Source organism: Schistocerca cancellata, chromosome 7 (assembly GCF_023864275.1).
Source record: "Schistocerca cancellata isolate TAMUIC-IGC-003103 chromosome 7, iqSchCanc2.1, whole genome shotgun sequence".
In the NCBI taxonomy this organism is placed as follows: domain Eukaryota; kingdom Metazoa; phylum Arthropoda; class Insecta; order Orthoptera; family Acrididae; genus Schistocerca; species Schistocerca cancellata.
This window is the reverse complement of record NC_064632.1, coordinates 586,697,847-586,720,277: the sequence shown is the minus strand read 5'-3', so window position 1 is coordinate 586,720,277 and position 22,431 is coordinate 586,697,847. Positions and strand designations below refer to the sequence as shown.

Here is a 22,431-nt window from a genome sequence, read left to right as displayed (position 1 = left end):
TGTCATTGTCTATTTAACTAAACTTCTTGCAGAAAGACGTACGTTCAGAAGTTGCTAAGTATGTCCTGTGGACTGAAGTGAATGCTTGAGTCTCTCAGTAAACTGCTTACAATATTCTTTTTCCCACACAGAAATATTAACATCCCAAGAACTGAACCTGTCACAACACTACCTATGGTACTGCAGCCTGCCAGGAAAGATAGAGTTTTGTGAGACTGCTCACAGCTTTCTCAGCCCAAATCTGAATGCTTCTGAACCAGCTCCTGCGATCAATACTATCTTTTTTCATGATGAACACATGCCAGTCAATTTCATTATCGTGCAGTCGGTCTTTCTGTCATTTGTCATACATTTATTTGATAGAGTAGCACTGTCTACAATGTTATTTGGTGAGCAACTATCCATAAAGTAATTACTCAAGATGTTTATCTTAGGATCTACTATGGTTAGTTCACTTAATATCCATACATATCAAATTAAGGGCTAGCTGTCAGTAGTAGTAGATTCACGTTTAGTCTATTATAATAAGACGATAATAAGGTATAAGAAACATATCAAAAATAAAATAGTACAATATATCTGTGATAAGTTTTTATTTTGTGCAGTGTAAGACTGTGACTGACTTTCAGGCAAAAGATACATGCAGAAGGATAAAAGTAGTCTGGAGGCTTATTGTAAACAAAATAGGTACTTCAAAAAGAAGTTTCTGTTTTATCTGAAAATTCAAATTTATGATCAGTGGATATTGGTGGCTATGCATTGAGATTATCAGACATTGATTTCTAATACAAAAACAATTCATAAAATGAGGGCTTATTTGTGAGCAATTACTAGGTGAAACAGAAAATCAAATTGGTCAGGGAACAGACTGGAATAGATGATGTAATTATGCCTATAATGAAAATTATATAGAAGTGAGCAGGGTATTTAATCAGGAGAATGAACATCATATGGACCAAGAAAGTTCTTTGTTGATCCCAGCAGATAAGGGAAGACAGAAACGATCACTTAATGGAAGGTTTGTATATGACAGAAAACATATAGGAGCAACATGGACATGTATAACTGAAGAACGAAGTGCATGGAGAGGTCTGTAGGAAGCTTTTATCCAGATGTAAACATCAAATGGATATTAATGATAATTATAATGAATATTTCCTCAGACATAGCTGTGTAACTTGTAAAAAGTTTGAGACAAAGGCTCATGTTATCCATCATCAGGAAAGTACTGCAATAATTCTACTACACTTCCCTGTAGTAAACTCAAAATTATTTTTATGTTTGTTGATGAAGATCCTACTAAGATAAGGCGCAGCTTTGTGTTCTTCATGAAGTAGGAATTTTGGTTAAATATTACTTATTGTTGCAACTTTCTTAGTAGCTGGTCCCTCAAATCAGGCAATAATTGTTTCACTGAATTTGATTCGAAGCCAAAACTTATACATGGCAAAACTAAATTGAAAGGAAGCTAAAGAAACTCGTTCAGTGCAACCTGGTTATTTCTTAGAGTGTTGTTTATTCAGGACTTTGTAACTTATTAGTACAGTGTAAGACAAAAAAATTTGAATATGGTGCAAACCAGAGAATGTGATGTATTTGAATGGATAAACAAATGATTACAACTGTAGAAAAATGGATGATTCATTCAATAGAAAGAGCTTCACAAATTGAGTAAGTCAATAACGCATTGGTCGATATCTGATCCTTACACAAGCAATTATATAGCTTGGTATTGATTGATAGAGTTGTTCAATGTTTCCTGAAGGATACATGTAAGTCTGTCCAATTGGCAAGTTAGATGGTTAAAATCACAATATGGTCCGAGGGCCCTTCTCATAATTCTCTAAACCTTCTCAGTTGGGAAGACATCCGGAGAATGTACTTGCCAAGGTAGGTTTTGAGAGGCATGAAGACATGCAGTAGAAATTCTCACTGTGTGTGAACAGGCATTATATTGCTGAAATGTAAGTTCAGGATGGCTTGCAATGAAGGGCAATAAAATGGGGAGCTGAATATCGTCAATGTAGTGCTGAGCTGTAAGGGTGCCGCAGTTGACAACCAAAGGGGTCCTGCTATGAAAAGAAATGGAACCCATACCACCATTCATAGTCGTCAGGCCGTATGGCAGGTGACAGTCAAGTTGGTACCCCACCACTGTCTGAGGCAACTCCACACATGTCTTCGGCATGGAGTCTCATTGACTGAAGTAGAATTGTCGTCAGTGATGCGTCCCGCTTCAAACTGAGTCCCAATGACTGTCGAAGATGTGTCTGGAGATGCCCTGGACAGCGATGGGAACCATCCTGAGTGTTGCCCGCCGTAAGGCATGGCAACCAGGAGTGAAGGTTCAGGGTGCCATAAGTTTTCACAGCAGGACTTATTTGGTTGTCATCCACAGCACCCTTACAGTACAGTGGTATATCGACAATGTTCCATGTCCCGTTTTCTTGCCTTTTATGCCAAGCCACACAGGGCTTACATTTCAGCAAGCAAATACCCACCCGCATAAGGCGAGATTCCACTACTTGCATTCATGCTTGCCCAACCCTGCCTTGGCCAGCAAGATCACCAGAATTTCCCCAGTTGAGAATGTATGGAGCATTATGGGCATTACCCTCCAACCAACTTCCGATTTAGACGATATAACACACGAGTTAAACAGAATTTGGCACAATATCCCACAGGAGGATATCCAACCTCTATGACAATCAATACGAAGCTACATAACTCTTTGTGTAAGGGCCAGAGGTGGCCCAATGCCTTATTGACTTGCTCAAATTGTAAAATTTGTTTTCTGATGAGTCCTGTGTCGTATGACAAGTTATTAATTTTGATATGTGCTACAATAGAGAAGTAAAATACCTTAGTGAGATATGTAATAGCAGTGGACGAGACATACAGACTAATTATGAGGTTCTGGCAACAGACAGGTCATTAGAATTTGTTTTGTAATATCAGCAAACATAACTAGTAAAGTTCTATGAAGACCTGTGAAGCAGTTATATCTTCCTGGCAAGGATATGTTCAGGCAATTAACGTAAATTTTTGTTTTTGTTTTGTTAATTTGGTGAAGTAGACATGCATTTCACAGACGTCTTTCTAGTCATTGGAGACATATGATGTATTTTTCGAATTTTCCCCAAACTGTTATGCAATTTGCCAACTTACTTTCTAAATTAAAAAATAAGCAGTTTCATAGAGAATCTTCTGTTGACCATCCTAAAGCATATAGTCGATCATCACCAGAAGTACGTTGTGTGACTCAGAATGCACATGCAGATCATTGATGTATATAAGGAAAAGAAAATGTCCTGTTACTGTAGGTGATTGGGTATTTTTCTGGACAGATATTCTGAGACTATAGTGCACGCAACATGCTGTGGCCAGCAGATGCGCAGTAAGCTGGTCACAAGTGGGGAAAGCATAGTGGTTTCAGCTGTGGGCAGGTGCTGTAGGGGAATTGCCGAATGCAGGAGGGGAAGTGTCATTCTAAACTGAAGCCTAATTATTAAGCGTGGCCCCTTCACGCCTATATTTGCGTGGTGACCATTCAAAAATATCTGTCACCTCTTCTTCGGTTAGTATCTAAAAAGAATTCCGCCGAAAATGCAGTGATTTATTTTCGCCTGGTTTGCTAATCGTTTGTAACTTTCAAAGAAGTGTCATGAGTGCGGAATTTTGAGTAAAAGCTACACATTTCTCTTGTTGCCATGTTAAAATTTGCTTCTTTTGCCAAAACTCAGCGGAGTTTATACAGTCTCATTTCACTGTCATGTTGTGCAGACGAAATTGCGAGAGAATTCTCAAGCAGTGGTTTATTAAATTTATTAAGTGAGGATATGAGGAAAAGTAAGGTCAGCACCTCATGAAAAAGCATGTCCACGGTACGAAATAAACATGTAGTGACTTGACTTACGTTGTTTCAAAACCTACAGCATTTTTCGTTTCACCAGTTATCGATTAACCTTAAAAATTACTTCTTTCGTTAGAAAAGTCTGTAGTTAGCGGAATAAAATGGTATATAATGAAGTTTTGCATAGTAACCATACGACAAAATACTCTCCTCTTTGTGTGCTATCATTTGCCAACATCTGATTTCGATATCTCAAACCATTTACGAAATATGAGAAACGTTATAGATATTTCATTCTGGCTTTATCGCTGGCACCGTGCGATCGCAAATGGGTGCGCTATGTTGGATCTATATTCTCATGTTTCACAATATTGTTGAACATGTGAGGCCTCTGAAAATTTGTGGCAAATTGTGACTAAAAGCCAGATTTACAACTCATGATAAGCGCTACATTGTTATTACAAGTAGGCTACTTCCATGGCCTCTGAAGGTTGTGGTGGTGCAGAGACTCTTGATAAAAACAGAAGCTAAAGAGGCCCCTCACACATTCAGTAATACCGTTGTGCAGTGCAAGACTCATTGGAAAAGAACTTATGTACTCTTTTGGTTCTGTTGTTTCGATTTGTCAGTAAATTCACTTACTGAATAGACACCATGCTACTGTAGAATTTCTCTTACAGACCTTTCAAACTTTAATATTTAGTACACATTTCATATCATTTGGCAACTTACAGAAATATTTCATTCCCATATAGCATGTACCTTTCTGACACCCACTTCCATGGGCTGGGAGTTAATGCAAGTTACTTTTTAATGTAGTGCTGCGATTATATAAGACGTAATTGTTTCTAACACTATTGCCATTTCCAACTAAAATTTTATATAAATTAGTACGTCAACAATAAATATGCCTGGTATCACTTTTAGAGTATCAAATACTCATCCACATGACTGTCTAGCCCTGCTCCATGTAATAACCTTAATGTTTTTTTCTGTTTGTGTGTGTGTGTCCTGAAGGTCCCCACATCTGTCTGCGAATTTCCCTAGAATATGAGTCTGTATTTTAAATGTGCATTACAATATTTTTAATACACAGACATTAGGGCCTGTACATTTATGGATCTTTTTAGAGCCTGTACTCTTCTCAACATTTATGTGTTCAATATGTTTGTCCCATTTTAGGTCACTTTGAATCCAAATGCCAAGAAAGTTTGTTTTCCTGTTGTTTGTTATAAGCTGATTCATTGCATACAATTTACCTAGTTGGTTTGTAATGCAGTTTATTTAATGTTGAATACCTTCATGTTTTGCTGCTTTTTCTAATATTGCTGTGTCATTAGCGAACAGAATCATGTCGTGTGACTCAGCAAGCACATCCAGATCATTGCTACATATCAGGAAAAGAAAATGTCCCATTACTGACTCTTGAGGTAACCTGCAGGTGATTGGGCATTCTTCTGACAAGTATTCTGAGACTATTTGTGGTTCTTCATCTACATGTCTAATGGTCACTTTTCTCTTGTAATCACTGAGAAATGAATGAATGCATTTATTTGCTAATCCCCTAGTGCCCTATTCAAGGTTGTTTAGAAGAGTTGTGTAGTTATGCATCTTTAGTTAAGTCTGAAAATATACCTGCTGTTTGCACACTTTTCATCTTTAACTTTTAAAGCAGTGGTTGTACATTCATATACTGACGTCAGTTGATTTCTTACTTTGAAAACAGTGTTGAGACTGGCTAATACTCCATTTTGGCTTGTAAAGTTTATTAACTTATTCTACATAATTTTTCCAATACTTTTAAAAAACAGGATGTTTTTGTAATGGGCCTATAGTGTATCATTTTATTTTACTCACCACCTTTGGATAGTGGTATAACTTTGGGCGTTTTTAGCTGATCGCAAAATGCTTGAATCTAATGAGCAGTTACCTCTCACTTGAGAGGTCAATAATATTTTGGAGGGAGAGCTGTAAGATTCTGCTGGGTATGCCATCAATTCCTGCTGAATGTGTTGTTTTTAGATCTGTAACAGCTTTGACTATTTCCTCCTTACTTACATGATCCACAAACAATGCCAATTTACAGCCTTTGACTTTGTATTCTGTTGGTTGCTGATCTCCTACAAAATTATTTTCTGTTAAATTTTCATGCCATTCCAGTAAAGTAGCTTTTGTGGATATACATGCTGTTTTACTTGGTTTTGTAATAGTTTTACTTTCATGTAACAAGACAACATTCTAATTGGTTTTCTTATTTTTGCCTGTTTACTTTTTTATGATGTCTCACATAGCTGTTACTTTACTTGTAGAATTTTTATATGCCTATCACTGTGCATTCTTTTTTCTATTTTATGACCTTTTGTAAAATATTTGTGCCTGTTTTGTAGTGAGTATATCTGCTGTGACATCATTTTCATTGCAGATTTCGTGTATTTCTTTTTTTCTGGCAAGAATTCCAAATCCTTTTGTAACTCAGCCATTGGTTCTTTCACTGTTTCTGAGAATTGTCATTTTAATAGAGAAGGCTGTATGAAAATGCTGTATCAGTTTTTCTAGAAATATACTGAATTTTGTATCCAGACTGCATTCATAGACAGTGGACCAATCTTCAATGTACAGTAATGAGTTGAAGTGGTTTGTGCTTTCCTGTCTCTCCGTCCAATCAGGCCTTGGAAGGCCCAACGATACCGACCTGCCTTCGTGCCATCCTCAGCCCACAGACGTCATAGGGTGTGGATATGGAGGGGCGAGTGGTCAGCACACCTCAGTCCCGGCCGTATGTCAGTTTACGAGACCAGAGCTACTACTCCTCAATCAAGTAGCTCCTCAGTTTCCCTCACAAGGGCTGAGTGGACCCTGCTTGCCAAGAATGCTCGGCAGACTGGATGGTCACCCATTCAAGTGCTAGCCCAGCCTGGTAGTGCTTAACTTCTGTGATCTGACAGGAACTGGTGTTACGACTGTGGCAAGGCCATTGGTGCTTTTCTATCTGAAGATCCTAAATTTGACCTTAAGTATATTGTTGTTTGACTGTCTTCCATCAGTGGTGGTGGTCATTTTTAAAGCTTTGTGGTCACTGAATCCCATACAGAATACTTTTGAGATCACTGATTTTTTTCTTTATCAGTCAGCATTTTATCCAAGGCTGTTTGGTTGGTGTGATCCTCATTGCAAGGTTTATTGTAACATTAAGATTACGTGATTTGATGAGCTTGACTCGAGCAGCTCTCTATTTACATTTACTGAGAAAGTCTAACCATAAGATCACATCTTCTCGTACTTTATTTAAGAATCAGTCCATTTTTTTCTAGAAATAACTCAAACTTTCCTAATGGGGAATAGTTCAATGAGGATATTACGAAATTTAATTCTGAAAACTTTATCACTGCCATCTCAAAGTCTTTCTCACAATTCTGGTGGGTAATATGACTTATATGAGTAACTTCTAGAATGTCCAAGGCGAATATGGCTACTCTCCCACAGTGACTATCCAACTGACAATAGTTGTCAGTCACAGGAACATTTTGTAGGTAGACAAATTTTATTAAGATCTCGTCAAGCCAGTACTCTGAAAGACACATTACAGAAATATCTTCTAATTCATGTATTATTAGTAAATTTAAATCTTCAGCTTTGCTACATAGGGACTTAACATTTTGGAAAAAGGTCTTCATTACTGAATTTGTAGGGATATCTACAGTACCACACACCTTCAGTTTAAATGTTACTCATTTGAAATTGTTGTTGCCGCTGCTTTGGCAATAAAAAATCGATCAGGTCCTTTGATCGCCTCATGTTCCTTCTAAATGAGCGTGTTTAACTATCTCCTGCTGCTGGGTGATTGGTGCTGATGCTAAGAGTTGTTGTAGTAACTGTTGGTGTTGGTGCTTGTGAGGTTGTTACAGAGTCTGTTGAAGTTTCTTCTGATGACTGAGTGGTTGTTTTCATAGAGATTGCAAGTCTTGCAACTGCTTTAGATTTTTCAGTTACTGGGACAACTTTTGGACAAACGAACTAGACTCACAGTTGCATTGACTGACATCTTGAAATCTTCTTTCTTCTATGTAGTCTGTCTAGTCCAGGTTATGTAAAACCATATCGTCAACTAGCAATTTTTGTCAGTGTTATTGATAGTGTGGCGTCACTTCAGTATAATGAAAGTTGACAAACTAGTATTGTCAATACTAGTGTGCTGATGGCACCACCTAGAGACAAGGCCAAAGAACGGTACTGTGACTTCATAGCCAAACAGTGATCGTAATATAAAGCAGCCAACACCAAAATAATTGTGTGTCTTGTAAAATTAGCGAGTTCTGAGTTGATAGTTGAATGAGGTCAGTTAACAGAGAAAACATGTATAAATCTTCATATTGAGATGAGGCAAAAACAATCAAGAATGCGTAACTACGATTAATTTCGTGCATAACATATACAATGTGATTAGCACATTTATAAGCAAGGCTGCTATCGTCTTTGGAAAATGCGTCATTTTCATCCATATGGACTGTCATGAAAATGGAGCGTTTCTAAAAGTACAGTAGTTGTTTAATAAAACATTCACAAATTTCCAAATAATATTTTCATACAAAAATACTGAGGTGTGCACATCACAGTCAGTTGCATTCACACCATTTTCTGTGACTAGAACTTTGTTTAACGAAACTCATTTTGAACAGACCTCCACTTTCAAATAATTACCAATCACTACATAGTGGAACCTCACAGATAGATCGATACTCACAAGAATAATTCACTCTTCTTCCACTATTTTCACCGAATTCTTCTGGAAAGATATTGCGTTTGTTTTATGTTTCAGTTCCTCAAGCTTTTTTGTGAAATTCTTTTTAAATACTCATTATGGCTGGAAACACTACTCTGCAGGCTTTCCAACAATACTGCTTCCTCCCTCCAACGTGATCCTTTTCTCTTGCGGTCGCTCTGCTGGGTTTCCTGCAGCTGAAGATAGGTAGGCTGGAGAGATAGAAAAAAAGCCTGCAGGTCATTTGAATCAAGCTATGGTTTCCCGCAACACACCTAAAAAATGAGCAACAAACTACATTAATTGTAATATATTCAAGCCAAGTGATACGGCAGACAATAATACACCAGAAAGTAAAATATGCATTACTAAATTACCTTCAGAATGAAACTTACTACTGAATAATTAGTAACTATGATATCCTGCTATGGAATTGAATGGAGCCTCGTATGTCTTATTAAATCGTCGTTAATAAATTTGAAGACATGAACTTTGTTTTCTGCTGTGTAATTTCCATTATATTTTGGTACGCAACAGTTCACAGCCGTAATGAAGCTGAAACTGCACAAAAGTATATTATATTGCATTAAATTCACGCAAACACAACTTAGTAGCACGCAATATGATTTTTGTGTACTTGAATGACTTTCGCCGCTTCTTGTTGACGTCACTACGTCGAGGTCTCGCAGTTGTTCGGCCTTTCCTTCATTTATGTCATTCTAATCGACACATTCATTTCATTGCACTGCATTTAATACGTTTCGTCCTTATGATAACTTTGTAATCGATGCTGAGCTGTATAGAAATCGATCTAGAGATCGAAAGCTGTTGACATTGTGTGGACGTTGGGCCCTAACATGTGATGCGATTGTTAGATGGTGATATCAGTGCTGTTGTGGTGGTGCTAGCATTGCAGGGAAAGACGAGTTATGTTAACGTGAAGGAACATTGTCCAGGATATATGCATGTAATGTAGAAGAACATGAAAATGTAATCGACTATCTCGTACCGTCCGTGAAAAGTTGCAAATTGTGATTCTAAAAACCAAATCAGTGTTGACGCCCCAAATAAATTGGTTTGAATGCTAAGATTCGTGTTCCTTTTTATTGATCGTGTTTGAGTGTGCCGTCTTTGTTAATACCGTGTGATTTGTCGAGAAGTGCTTCTGTAGTTTCAGCCCAAAGTAGTAATGTGAAATAATTGATTGCTCCAGAGCCCAACATTTAATAAACGAAAATGCATGTTGACGTGAGATAGCATTGGGGAACTGCTGCCTGGTAAGTAGTAGGACTCAACGAGAGCTGTATTATAATAAGATACCAGTCCCTGTTGTGCCAGGGAACGGGTGTAGCTGTGTTAATATAGGCCTAACTATAAGAAACTACACAAACGCCTACAGTTTTCAAAATTATTAAATATAAATATGGATCCGTTTTTTAGCACTAATACTGAATCATTTCTTGTTTCAGGAAATAAAGCCATTTAAATTACAAAAACATGGGTTGCTGCTCGTGCACAGTGAAAACAAAACAAATTTTGGTGTTTGGCATTGGAGGAGGCCTTTTAGTCGTAGGACTTTTTATTGGTGGCTTCATGAACATGATAGTCGACAGTGTTCTGAGTTCTGTAAGTATTCTATGCAGATGCAGAAACTGCTAGCTGTTGCAGAGAGTATGTTTTCACCATTATTTTTCTCCATAGGCAATGGTTCTAAGGGAAGGTTCCTTGACTTATGAAAAGTGGATAAAATTGCCAGTAGATTTGTATATGGAGTTCTATATGTTCAATGTAACCAATTCTGAGGAATATGCAAAGGATCAAACCATTAAACCAATACTAAAAGAAATGGGACCTTATGTATTCAGGTAGGTTCTGAACATGGCTTGCAGATATCTTTTATAATATATAAGCTGGTTAATGTTTTGGTGAATTATGACATTTTAAATATTTTCAGGGAGTATCACGGAAGGAATATTTTAGGCTGGAATGACTATAATGGTACCGTAACATTTCAGAATATCAGAACTTGGCAGTTTGCTCCAGAGCTTTCTAGTGGACTTGAGGATGATTTGATTATGACAATAAATGCTGTTCCTGCAGTAAGTGAAAATTTTGCTCTGTTTAGTGTACTAATTTTAATAAAAAAAAGTACCAACTGGGCATTTGCAGTTTCTCTTCTGATTCAACGAAAAACAAAAATTAAAGAAAAATGAATTGCGATTAGTAAACGTGCACCAGTTGACTGTTACTGTAGTTGATGAGTATGGTGACTCTGCCATCGGTATCATCTCTCACAATCCTGGAGAATTTAGTCAAATTAAATTACGTTGCCATATAGCTAATTTTATCAAAAATAGCCTCTGAACATGACCCTAATAATAAAATGTCATTACTAATAGACAGTTTACATTATGCTAAACATTGTTGTGCTGCAACCGCTGCTCCCTCAAGACCAAATCCGTATTTGATCACACTTCCTATACTAGCCTTATCGTGTGAAAGTCTCTTCACCTGTTTGTAACAGCTTCAACGTACATCCATACGAGTCTTGGCTTCCCTATAAAGGCCCCCCTGCCCCTTCCCTCCCCTCCTCCCAGTACCTCCCCCTATTATCAAACTGTTTATTCCTTAATGTCTGAGTATAGGTATCAATCAGTTTCTTGTTTTAGTAAGGTGTGCCATAAATTTCCCCCAAATATGATTCAGTATCTCATTAGTTAATAAAAGGGAAATAGTCTGAATCCTTCAGTTACTACATATTAATTCCTTAGCTTCTGTTTCGTTGGTGAATGTGAAGCCAAACTGTACTGTTTTGCTCTTCCATGATTATGTGCAGAACTGTTTGGGACCAAGTTACTAGTGTGTTTCTGAAGTGCACAGCAGACTTGTAGTTGAATGTATTTAATATGTAATGAGATCTGGTTTTTAGCGATTCCGATGCAACCACTTGTCATTATTATCCTTACAACCCTTTTCTGCAGTCTGTAAATTGTCTCCTGTCATGCCAAGTGCATGTGAGAGTATACCTGGAGGAAAGTAGCGTACATCATCACAAGCCACTGGCTGTTACACACTGACCCTAATGACCTAACACGTGGATGACCTTCTCATCGCCAGTATCTTTGTGTTTTGGTTCACACACACATGGCCAACATCCAGGATTTTCCATTGTTTGTTTGGCCATAGGAAGTATCAGATTTCAATTTTCTGCTTTGACACGCGACAGTCAGTATGGCGGAAACAGCTACATTCAGCATATCCAATATGTCACTACATACACACATTGGTAAGCATGTCTCACACACATACAAAAAAAACCTGAATGATCCCCAAAAAAACAAAATTACAGCAGTCTACTACACTAACAAAAACCACAGGGATCAGATATTTCCCTTGACCTTTATAGGTCAACCGAATCACAGTTGTCAATACCAAAACCCAACATTTACAATTGCGAAAAATGTAATCTGACATTTCCCTTGACTTATATAGCGCAACTGCAACTATTGATACTGAATGATTAACACATATAACTGCGAAAAATGTAATTGGGCATTTCACTTGACATATATAGTGCAACTGCAGCTGTCACTACCAAAAATCCAACGCCTGCAACTATGAAGAATAGGACCCAAACCCTAACGTCTCAACAGCCCAAAAATGACATCACTACATCAAATAAAACAGTCAACCTACCATAAACACACAAAACATCACAGATACTATAAAATAAACACCAAACAAAAATTACTTACAGGAAACAGAATCCAGCAATGTGATCTAGGTTGTCCCCCCCCCCCCCCCCCCCCCCCTCACACACACACACACACACACACACACACACACACACACACACACACACACACACACACACACACACAACACAACACAACACAACACAAAAAAAGCTCCTAAACCTCCATTAAGCAAACCCCAAACCATGCACACCACACACCCCTGAAAAAAACGACAACAAATAAAAAGCACAAAATTAACCAAAATCAGTCAAGCCTTACAAAACGACAAAAACTGCCACCAACTGGTCCTCTACAACACAATCATCAAACAGTCCCGCCACCGACAAACCGCCCCATTAACTTCACAACCAGTACCCCCCTGTGCCCAAAACATTAATGCAAAAACAACCCCAATAACTCATCACCCTCGAACTGTACGTCCTACCCACAGCCCTCATAAAATGTGAAAAATACAATTATCCCCAGGGATGCTCATTTGGCAGCAGTACTCATCTAAAAGAGATTTAACAACTAAATGCTCATAACCTCACTTTCCCAAGCCCATGTAGACAAAAATCCAACTGCAGCAACTCAGGTTGGAATGCATTCTGTCTCTCTTTCACTGATGAAGGCTGTGACCAAAAGCTTTATGTAAGTGTCTTTTAATTGTGCCTGTCTGCAACTTAACATGTTTTCTTTACGGTAAGTGGCAATCTGTCTTTTTCCCACATTGTTGAAGTTCAAATAAAGAGTTATACATATCAATTTAATTATGTACTCAATAGACTATTCTCTTCATCACTTACAATTGATTATTGTATTGCTGTGGTTCAGGATGCAAACTAACATGTAACTAATTGAGTTGACGTATTGTTAGGGGTACAAAGTTGAGCATTAAAGTTCCCTCAAGTATACGTGAAGAAGAAAGGAACATTGCCAAAATTGAGCAAATGTTTGCATTTCATTTTATCATAAAGGTGTGATGATGTCCATTAATTAAAAATTGAATTTAGCCATGTCAGATTGTGTGTGCGTTCCATGTGATCCATGTAGTGAAATCTCTCAGACCCAGAGTCTGTGTGAAAACATTGCTATAAGAGACATATTCATCAAAGACTTGTCATTAGATTTTCTCACATTGAGTGAAACTACTCACATCCGGAGTGAGTGAAAAATGTAACTGCAGGTGACGTGGCCGCAGACACCTTTCTCATTTAACCGAAAAAAACTAAAAAACTGACTGAAGAACAAAACGACTGGTCAGTCAGTTGTCAAAACTATTCATGTAACAGGTTTGTTTGCGTGGTCATCTGTCGCAGCAAGCACAGAATTACTTGTTTTGTAAATAAAACTGCCTTTTCTTGCTGCAGCTTAATTTATTTTTCCCAGACATGTTTCGCCTTTTTCTTGCTCTAATGATACAGTTATGTTGTTTTTAGATTATCAAACAGTTCACTTTGCATTTTATTATGTAAATAAGTAATTACTTAATTTGCTGGGCTCTGTACTTCGTCTCATCTGGTCTGGAGATCACACTACCACTTTATTTCCGAAACATAACCACAATTTTGTATTCCTAACTTTCTCACTCTGTTCACCGTGTTTCTCCTTTTTTGGGGTGTACTGTTACTCTTTTTGCCACTAGTTATAGATATTTGTTCAAACAATGATTTTAAAAATGTGAACATCGTCGGGCGCTGATAACCTCGTTGTAGTGCGCCCTAAAACACTAATAATAATAATAATAATAATAATAATAATAATAATAATAATAATAATAGTCGTCGTCGTCGTCGTCGTCATCGTCGTCATCATTGTGAGCATCGTAACTTCTTTATGTATTTCCTCCTTTTTGTTTTGTTTACCTGTATCCTGTGTGTTGCCAACCTAACAAACAAAGTATATGTTTAAAACTAACTTCTGTGCTTGTGTGTGCTTGTGTGTGTGTGTGTGTGTGTGTGTGTGTGTGTGAGAGAGAGAGAGAGAGAGAGAGAGAGAGAGAGAGAGAGAGAGAGAGGGTGGGGGTGCTTTGAGTTATAGAACATTGAATATGATTGTAATAGCTGATTTGGTTGCAATGTTCTGTGGAGTAGCTCATGGACAAGTGAGTGAAAAGTGTTGGGTGATATTATTATTATGATAATGATAATATTAGTCTTCTTTAGGAACGTTATTCCATTATTTTATCTATAAGTGTAAACAATGAATTGTTCGGCATGTGTACTTGATCATTCAACAGGGTTTTTCTTTCTGATTTGGTTTTCTCTATGTGGCAATTTCCCTGTATGGCTAGGTGTTTTTTTTTATTGTTGATTCTAATTGTTTTCACTTCTCCAGTGGTTGGTTTGCACGGTTATGTTCTCTTAGGTGTTCTGCTGATGTGAAGTGGTTTGTCCCATACTTCCAGACTCTCATGTTTTCTTTGTGTCTGACATCAAATGTTCTACCAGTTTCTCGTATGCGTCTCGCTTCAAAAGTTATACACTGTAGTTGATATATACCTGCTTTCTGGTATTTGTGTCTGTTTTTTGTAAGTTTTGGGGCATATTTTTATATAAAACCCTCTCTTGTGTATGTTATGTTTATTCCCTGTCTTTTGAAAATGTTGATTTTATGTGAGAGTTTGCAGAACACCACAGACAACACCACTCAAGAACCAAACACAAACACTCAGTGCCATAACAACCACACAGAACAATCAGAAAAAGATGGGGGGAAAAACCACAAGATGGTACGCAATGACATACAAACACAAACTCACACATAAAATCACCAACATTTTCAAATGGCAGGGAATAAATGTAGCACACACAGGAGACAGTTCTATACAAAAATACATCCCAAAACTGACAAAAAACACACACATGTACCAGAAAGCAGGTATGTCAACTACAGTGTGGCACTTGTGAAGGCAGGTACATAGGACAAACAGAGGAAACATTTGATGTCAGACACAAAGAAAACATGATAGCCTGGAAGTATGGGACAAAACCCTTCACATTTGCAGAACATCTAAGAGAACATAACCACAAATCAACCACTGGAGAAGACGTGAAAATAATTAAAATCAATGATAAAAAACACCACCGAACACTGCAAGGAAATTACCACATGCAGAAAACCAAAGCAGAAAGGAAAACCCTGTTGAATGATAAAGTACACTCGCCAAATAATTAATTAAATAATGGGATAATGCTCCTGAAGAGGATTAATATTGTAGTAGTAGATGATGATGATGATGATGATGATGCCCAACACTTTTCACTCACTTGTCCATGAACCCCTCCACAGAACATTGAAACCAAATGTTTCAACCACACTCTAACAGTTATTACATTCATATTCAGTGCTCTTAAACTCAAACGAGCAACCCCTCTGCGCGCGCACACAAACTTAACCTAAAAAGAAAAAAGAAGAAGAAGAACAGAAACATCCTGAACAGTGTGAAAAAGTTTGGAATACAAAATTGTGCTTATATTTTGGAAATAATGTGGTAGTGCAATCTCTGGGCCAGATGAGAGGAAACACACATCCCAGCAAACTGTAAGCAATTACTTATTTACGTAAGAAAATGCAAAGTGAACTGTTTGATAATCTAACAGTAATGAAACTGTACTGTTATAGATCCCATTGAAGATACCTTAGAGTAACAAAAAGGCGAAATGTGTCTGGGATATATAATTTAAGTTGCAGCAAGAGGTGGTGGTTTTATTTACAAAATAAGTATATAATATTCATATTCTCATCATTTGCTATCTTAATTCCTTTCTTTACTGTACAATTCCATTTATGAAGAATAAAGTCAGTGTAAATATTAAAAACAGCAGGAGATAGTCCACACCCTTGGTTTTTACCTTAGTTAATAATTACCTTCTGTCTGATCACTGTCTGTGTTTCTTTCAGTTGATGACTATTAACTTCAGTGAAGTTCGTAATCTTATTATACATAAATGATCTAGGAAGGCATGAAGTTATTACTCTTTGCAGGTCCCCACTGGGAAATTTTCAGAAGTAGTCAAAAAAATTGAAACCATATTAAACTTTAAGATTTCAATATCAATTAACTATTGTAGACAACATAACTCCAAATTGTCTATCAACTAGGAAAGCCAATGGAATAGTTAATGAAATCGCACCACAAACTTTCAGAAGGAAACTACAAAAGCATCAGCTAGGATTAAGTAATGGATGCAAATTCCAGGTTCAACACATTTCTAAGTAAATTTGTCTGTGCCCTTCACAGCTGTGTCCCAATGAAAATCATGACTTATCGTACCAGTGGTCGATCATAGGAACTGTGGATGAGAAGACATTGAAGTATCATTGAACAACTGTACCATATGGAGAGAATAAGTACAGATGTGCAGCTGCTTTCAAATTATGAAAAGTATGGTAAAACTCTAGACCAGGGCTAGGGGCGTACTTATATGTTTTGTGCAGCAGTGTTTTCAGCACTCGCCGCGAGGTGAGCTAGGAAGAAAAGAGCGTGTGCTAGCTGCAGATTCTATGCAGCTGGTGAGAGAGCAGCGAGCAGATGACTTGTTTTGAAGAATATTGTCACATTATCACGTCAGTATATCACAGCCTCTGAAATCATAACATATTGGAAAAAATGGGCATATATTTTGACAACCAAGATTATTAATTTAATTTACGCCATGATATTAAATCCCAACCTAACCACAAATGCATAATTTGTGGCATATTCAGAAGAAAAAAAATAACAACAAAGATTATTCATTTAATTTTATGAGTCAAACTGTTGTGTTCCAACTGAACCTAGGCTTTGAGCTAAGCTGTCTGTCACCATAACCAGGTGTTTTAGTTTTCACATTCATTGCCTTTGCCAGTCACATTGCAACCAAATTGTCACATCCCAACTGAACCACAATCTCATAATTTAACATACTCAAAGAAGTAAAAAAAATTATAACAATGAAGATTATAAATTTAATCTGTGCCCTTGGGTCCCAGCCTAACCACAAACTTGGAAATCGGGATATGTCCAGAAAAAAGCTTAATATTTGTGATAAGCAAGAGTATAAATTTCACTTATTTGCGCTTGTCAGTGAAATTTAAAATACTGCTTATCTTAAATATTCGACTATTGCAGTTGCAACTGGGCCATTATGTCCAAACTTAACAACCTTATAATTCATGATACATTCGGGAAAAAACAAATACTTGTGATGACACTAAAGAAAATGGTTTTCTATTTTGCTATTAAAAATACGTTGCTTCTTTTCTCTCCTCTCATGTAGCCAACCTTTGAGCAGTCGAGCTGGCCGGGGTGGCCGAGCGGTTCTAGGCACTACAGTCTGGAACCGTGGGACTGCTACGGTCGCAGGTTCGAATCCTGCCTCAGGCATGGATGTGTGTGATGTCCATAGGTTAGTTAGGTTTAAGTAGTTCTAAGGAACTGATGACCTCAGAAGTTAAAGTCCTATAGTGCTCAGAGCCATTTGAACCATTTTGAGCAGTCGAGAAACTGCCATAACTGCTGCTAGCCCTGATCTAGACTATTGTTGAAGGTATTGTTCTTTATTGAGAAAAGTTATAAGATGGAACCAAAGGGCTTGCGGATAATATCAGATTTTTAACTCTGAAATTAAAATGAAATTAGAAGAAAAGCCAGAAAGTCTGTCAGGGAATGAGACACTGCAGTATTTAAAGATAATAATGATGAAATATTAAATGATTCCATACATCTAGCAAGCATATTTAGAAATTGAATCCTAAATGTAACTGGGAGTTTAGGTACAGTCAGGCCAAAAGGTAAAGCATTGTAGTATATGCAACAGCCAGTACCACAAGCTTCCAGTCAGAGATTACTCAAGTTTCTTCCAGAGAAATTGGGTAAATAATTAACTCTCTTAAAAGTGAAAATTCTCAGTGGATTGATAACATTTCAAACAAAATATTAAAAGCATATTCTTCAGGTATACCTGCTATACTCAGTCATATATATTTAATGCACCTCCTTCACAGGGTATCTTTCTAGATGCACTAAACTATGCCATTAAGAGACACCTCTATGAGAAAGACAGTAAGGCAGGTTTTAGTAACTGTTGACCTGTTACATTATTAACTTATTTCTCAAAAAAATTTGGAAAAAGGGTATGCATTTAAGACTGGTTAAGAATATTTGCAAATAGGAGTCAGTCGCAGTTTGTACTCCAGAAGGGCATATCCATTGAACATGCAGTCTACCATTTTGCTGATGATTTATGAAAATATCTGGTTGGAATTTGTTGTGCTCTGTCCACAGCATTTAACTACCTGCAAATCACAACATTCTGTTTGAGAAATGTAAACTCTTTGACTTTCTAAGTAGAATAAATAAATGTTTAATTTCATATTTAACTGATAGGAAGCAAAGGGTCGTGTTAAATAACTCGTACAGCTGTCGTGATGAATCTCCATCTGAGTGAGGACACATTGATACTGGAATGCCACAGGGTACATTTCTGGGATCACTCCTGTTCTTGTCATATATAAATGGCCTTCCACCTTCGACTGATAAGCTTTCCTGATGATCTATCTATCATAATCAAGGCCAACATAGCTACAACAATGGGAAATGCAGAAATGAAATATTCGGAAACATTATTTGTTCTCAGCAAATGGTCTGCCACTTATTATGAAAAGAAGAGACTACTACTCAACATTTAGCAGAGTTGTCGAGTCGCAGACAGGCACAACAAAAAGCCTACTAAACACACAAGCTTCCTGCCAGGAGGCTTTCTTCCGAAATTGACTACATACATACATCTATCCACATTCACGGAAACCCAGCTCTCGCATATGTGACCACCATCTCTGACTGTTGTGGCCGGAGTAGAGCCTATCCCCGGTAGCCAGAGACAGTGGTCATGTACGTGAGCTGTGTTCCAGTGAAGATGTGTGTGTACGTTGTCTATTTTGGAAGAAGGCCTTCTGGCCAAAAGCTTATGTGTTTAGTTTTTGTTGTGCTTATCTGCGATTCAACATCTCTGCTATATGGCGAGTAGCAATCTATCCTTTTCATAATATTGTCATTTTCTGTTCTGGATTTTCCATTATTTGATGTGGTCTATCATTTATCGTAGAAAAAAGAAAACACCGTTCATTCAATTCTACATACACAAAGAAATATCAGTAACAATACAGCATGAGGAAATACATAAAACCTATTGTCTAAAACTTATGGGAGATTTATATAATGTGGGCATTTTCGTTAAGTTATTCCTGAGCTGTCTATGATCTTTACGTGTGTCGTAGTTGTGGCTTTCATTATCACATAAGCAATTGCTCTCTAGGCTATTAATTTATAAGGAGGTGGAATTATTGGAGGGAGAGAGAGTAGTATCTCAGATATTATTTAGGACAGTTTGCTCAACATTTCATGTAGTAGTTCCCATTTACTTGAAAATGATGACCTGTTTCCTACATTAATACTCAGTGAAATTCAGAGAGGAAATTACTGGCCATCACTTGCCATCAGGAGGTGAAATATTTATGCTGCCAGTAATTATGCATAAAAGTACAAGAACTATGCTAGCTTCTAGAACAGTAAATTCTTTTCTTGAGGAGGAGAGAGGGCTAGGTTGAATGAGGTTAAAAAGAAAGGGAAGGTCACTCAGACCCCAGGATGAGATGGTTTGCCTAATGTAAGGAGGGAATTCTATTTTTGATACTACATTAATGTCTACAAGAGTTTGTACCCCTCCTTAGGTGTAGTTTGTGAAGCCAAGCTGTTAACCTACTCACTGGTAAAAAGCTGCCCTTGAAGTACTTCATTGACTTGTTACGTAATGAACTCCACCATTTAATTTATTTTAGTTTCATGAGCATCTTTAAAGATCTCTTGACATTGTTTCCAGTTTATGGATTAAAATTTCTTTTATTAAGCTATGCCAAGTTAAACAATATTATGGAGCATGATCTTATCAAATATTCACCTGCGTCACAGGTATTCTGAGCTCTTATCAGGCTTGCTTCACAGTCGAAGTATATATAGAATGGACTTTCTCATATTAAAAGTTCTCTACGTAGTTCTAGCTTATCATTTCAGTTGTTCCTAGTACCATAACGAACTTGAAAATTGAGAAACTGGTTGAGTGATAGTCTGAAGCAGTAACACTGTGAAAATTTTGAAAATGTTTCCTGTCTTTTCCAGACTCTTAATTACCTAGCTCGTTTAATGGGACCTGTGGAACGAGTTTTCCTATCATCCTTGTTGACTGTGTCTGGAGAAGGAATGTTTATAAACAAGACTGTGAGAGAATTGTTGTTTGATGGTTACCAGGACCCAATACTGGATGTTGTAAATAAATTGAACACGTCTATTTCAATACCATTTAAGCAGTTTGGATACTTTGTTGATGTAAGTATGTACAAGCATCTTTGCATTTTGAATTTTTATTAGTTCTAATCATGAAAGTTTAAATTATTACATTGAAGAATAAAGTTAGGTAATTAAAGTTTTGTTTGTTTGTAGGTGCAAGCCTGCAGTTGCAGTGCACATTGTAATACCCATGCCACAGACCAATACCAAATGCAACAGCAACCAAAGCAAAATAGTGCAACCTGTTGATGAATAGTAGTACTGTGCGTTAATTCATTATTGGGAGCAGTGGAAATTTTGCAGCTGTGTCAGGCTGATCCAGGCAGCTAAAGAAGTCCTAAGAATTGACATGACATGGTTGCAATATTTCCACTTCTGCCGAAAATGAATTGCCAAATGACATCCCATTTTATCAATGAACCTCCTTTTTTTTTTTCCTCCTGTAGCAACACGCTACAATACTGTGGCACAGGTACTTTGATGTGTACTTGTACTGCAAACGCATACTGGCAACGAGACAAACAGTTACGTAACTTTATTTCTTTATATTTATGGCTGCTTCTCAAATTACTAAGTTGTTCATCCACTATAATGAGATGAAAATGCTCATTTCAACTTTGAAAATAAAGAAATTAATCATCTTTAAGAGGCAGTCAAATTAAAAAAAAAAGACGGAGGGAAAAAAGTAAACGGTTCATTATTTCAAAAGTAATCACCATAACTGTTAAGACATTTATTCCACTGTGATATAAGACAGCCAATTCCTTCATGGAAAAATGTTTCCAATTGCCTTCGGAACCATCAGTGTACCCAGACATGCACCAGGGAGGTATTGACGCAGACATGCGATCTGACCTTTAGCGCTACGGTCGTACGTTCGGCCAGTGCTAAAATCGCCCGATCAACGTCTCCTCTAGACACAAGCACCTCTAAGACACAAGCACCTTCATCAGCTTCTGCCAAGGCTAAGACACAGAAGTCAGATGCATGGACCTTCTAAGAAGGAACCGTCCTGTGAAGACTTCTTACATACCCCGAACTCCCAGCCTTCGTCCAGTACTTTGACTAAACGACGCCTTCCAAGAAGGCTCATAGGAAGAAAAGTTCTCCTTCTCCGCCACGGCGCGTTTCTTCTCCTGCGCCACCCAGCGGTTGCCGCCCCAGGTCGTCATCCGTTTTGCCTGGCCGCACTGCTGGTAGCTGAACATCTGGCCGTTCACCAGCGGATGAAGCTCCCCCTCCCGACCATCTTAACATGGTGGCTGACGAACCTATTGAAAAAATGGACGATGACTCTCCGCCTGTTGATAGCGGCAGTGCAGTGCTTACTCGAAGCCAGGCCCTCAGCAGCCTTAGAGGTGACCCCTTCTTGCTTCTCCTTTTTCTTCTCATGATGGCACTTCTTCATTGGAATATTCACGGCATTAGCTCCAACCAAGAGGACTTAAAGTTGCTGCTACGCTTGCTCTGTCCATTCGTAGTAGCTCTCCAGTAAACGAAGCTACGCCCATGCGATCATATTGACTTGGCACACTATACCTCTGTGCGTTTTGACCTACCCCCTGTGGCAGGTATTCCGGCTCATGGAGGGGTTATGTTGCTGCTCTGGGATGATATCTACTACGATCCCATCACATTGCACACCGATCTGCAGGCAGTTGCCATTTGTACTGTTTACTAGGGCAGACATGATGCAAATTATTGCTCAGCTACCTGCACCATTTTTGTTGACTGGAGACTTCAATGCCCACCATCC

General features: G+C 37.8%; 1 protein-coding gene and 1 long non-coding RNA gene across 3 annotated transcripts in view; one reads left to right on the top strand and one right to left on the bottom strand.

Moving 5' to 3' along the window:
- Nucleotides 1-22,431, top strand: part of LOC126092595 (protein croquemort-like) — a 233,621-nt gene that overhangs the window by 129,288 nt on the left and 81,902 nt on the right. The window contains exons 1-5 of one of the 2 annotated variants that reach the window (XM_049908288.1): nt 9,510-9,889; nt 10,082-10,238; nt 10,314-10,477; nt 10,567-10,711; nt 20,508-20,714. In XM_049908288.1, the coding sequence (XP_049764245.1) occupies nt 10,110-10,238; nt 10,314-10,477; nt 10,567-10,711; nt 20,508-20,714 (645 nt within the window). In that variant the 5' untranslated portion in view covers nt 9,510-9,889; nt 10,082-10,109. Of the gene's footprint in view, nt 1-9,509; nt 9,890-10,081; nt 10,239-10,313; nt 10,478-10,566; nt 10,712-20,507; nt 20,715-22,431 lie in introns of those variants that run through there. The other variant, XM_049908289.1, reaches the window with a different exon arrangement.
- LOC126092596 (uncharacterized) lies at nt 8,446-9,372 on the bottom strand. The gene is made up of 3 exons (XR_007521365.1): nt 9,250-9,372; nt 9,008-9,173; nt 8,446-8,887 (listed from the first exon to the last, which is right to left on the bottom strand). It is a non-coding gene; the product is annotated as an uncharacterized LOC126092596 (long non-coding RNA).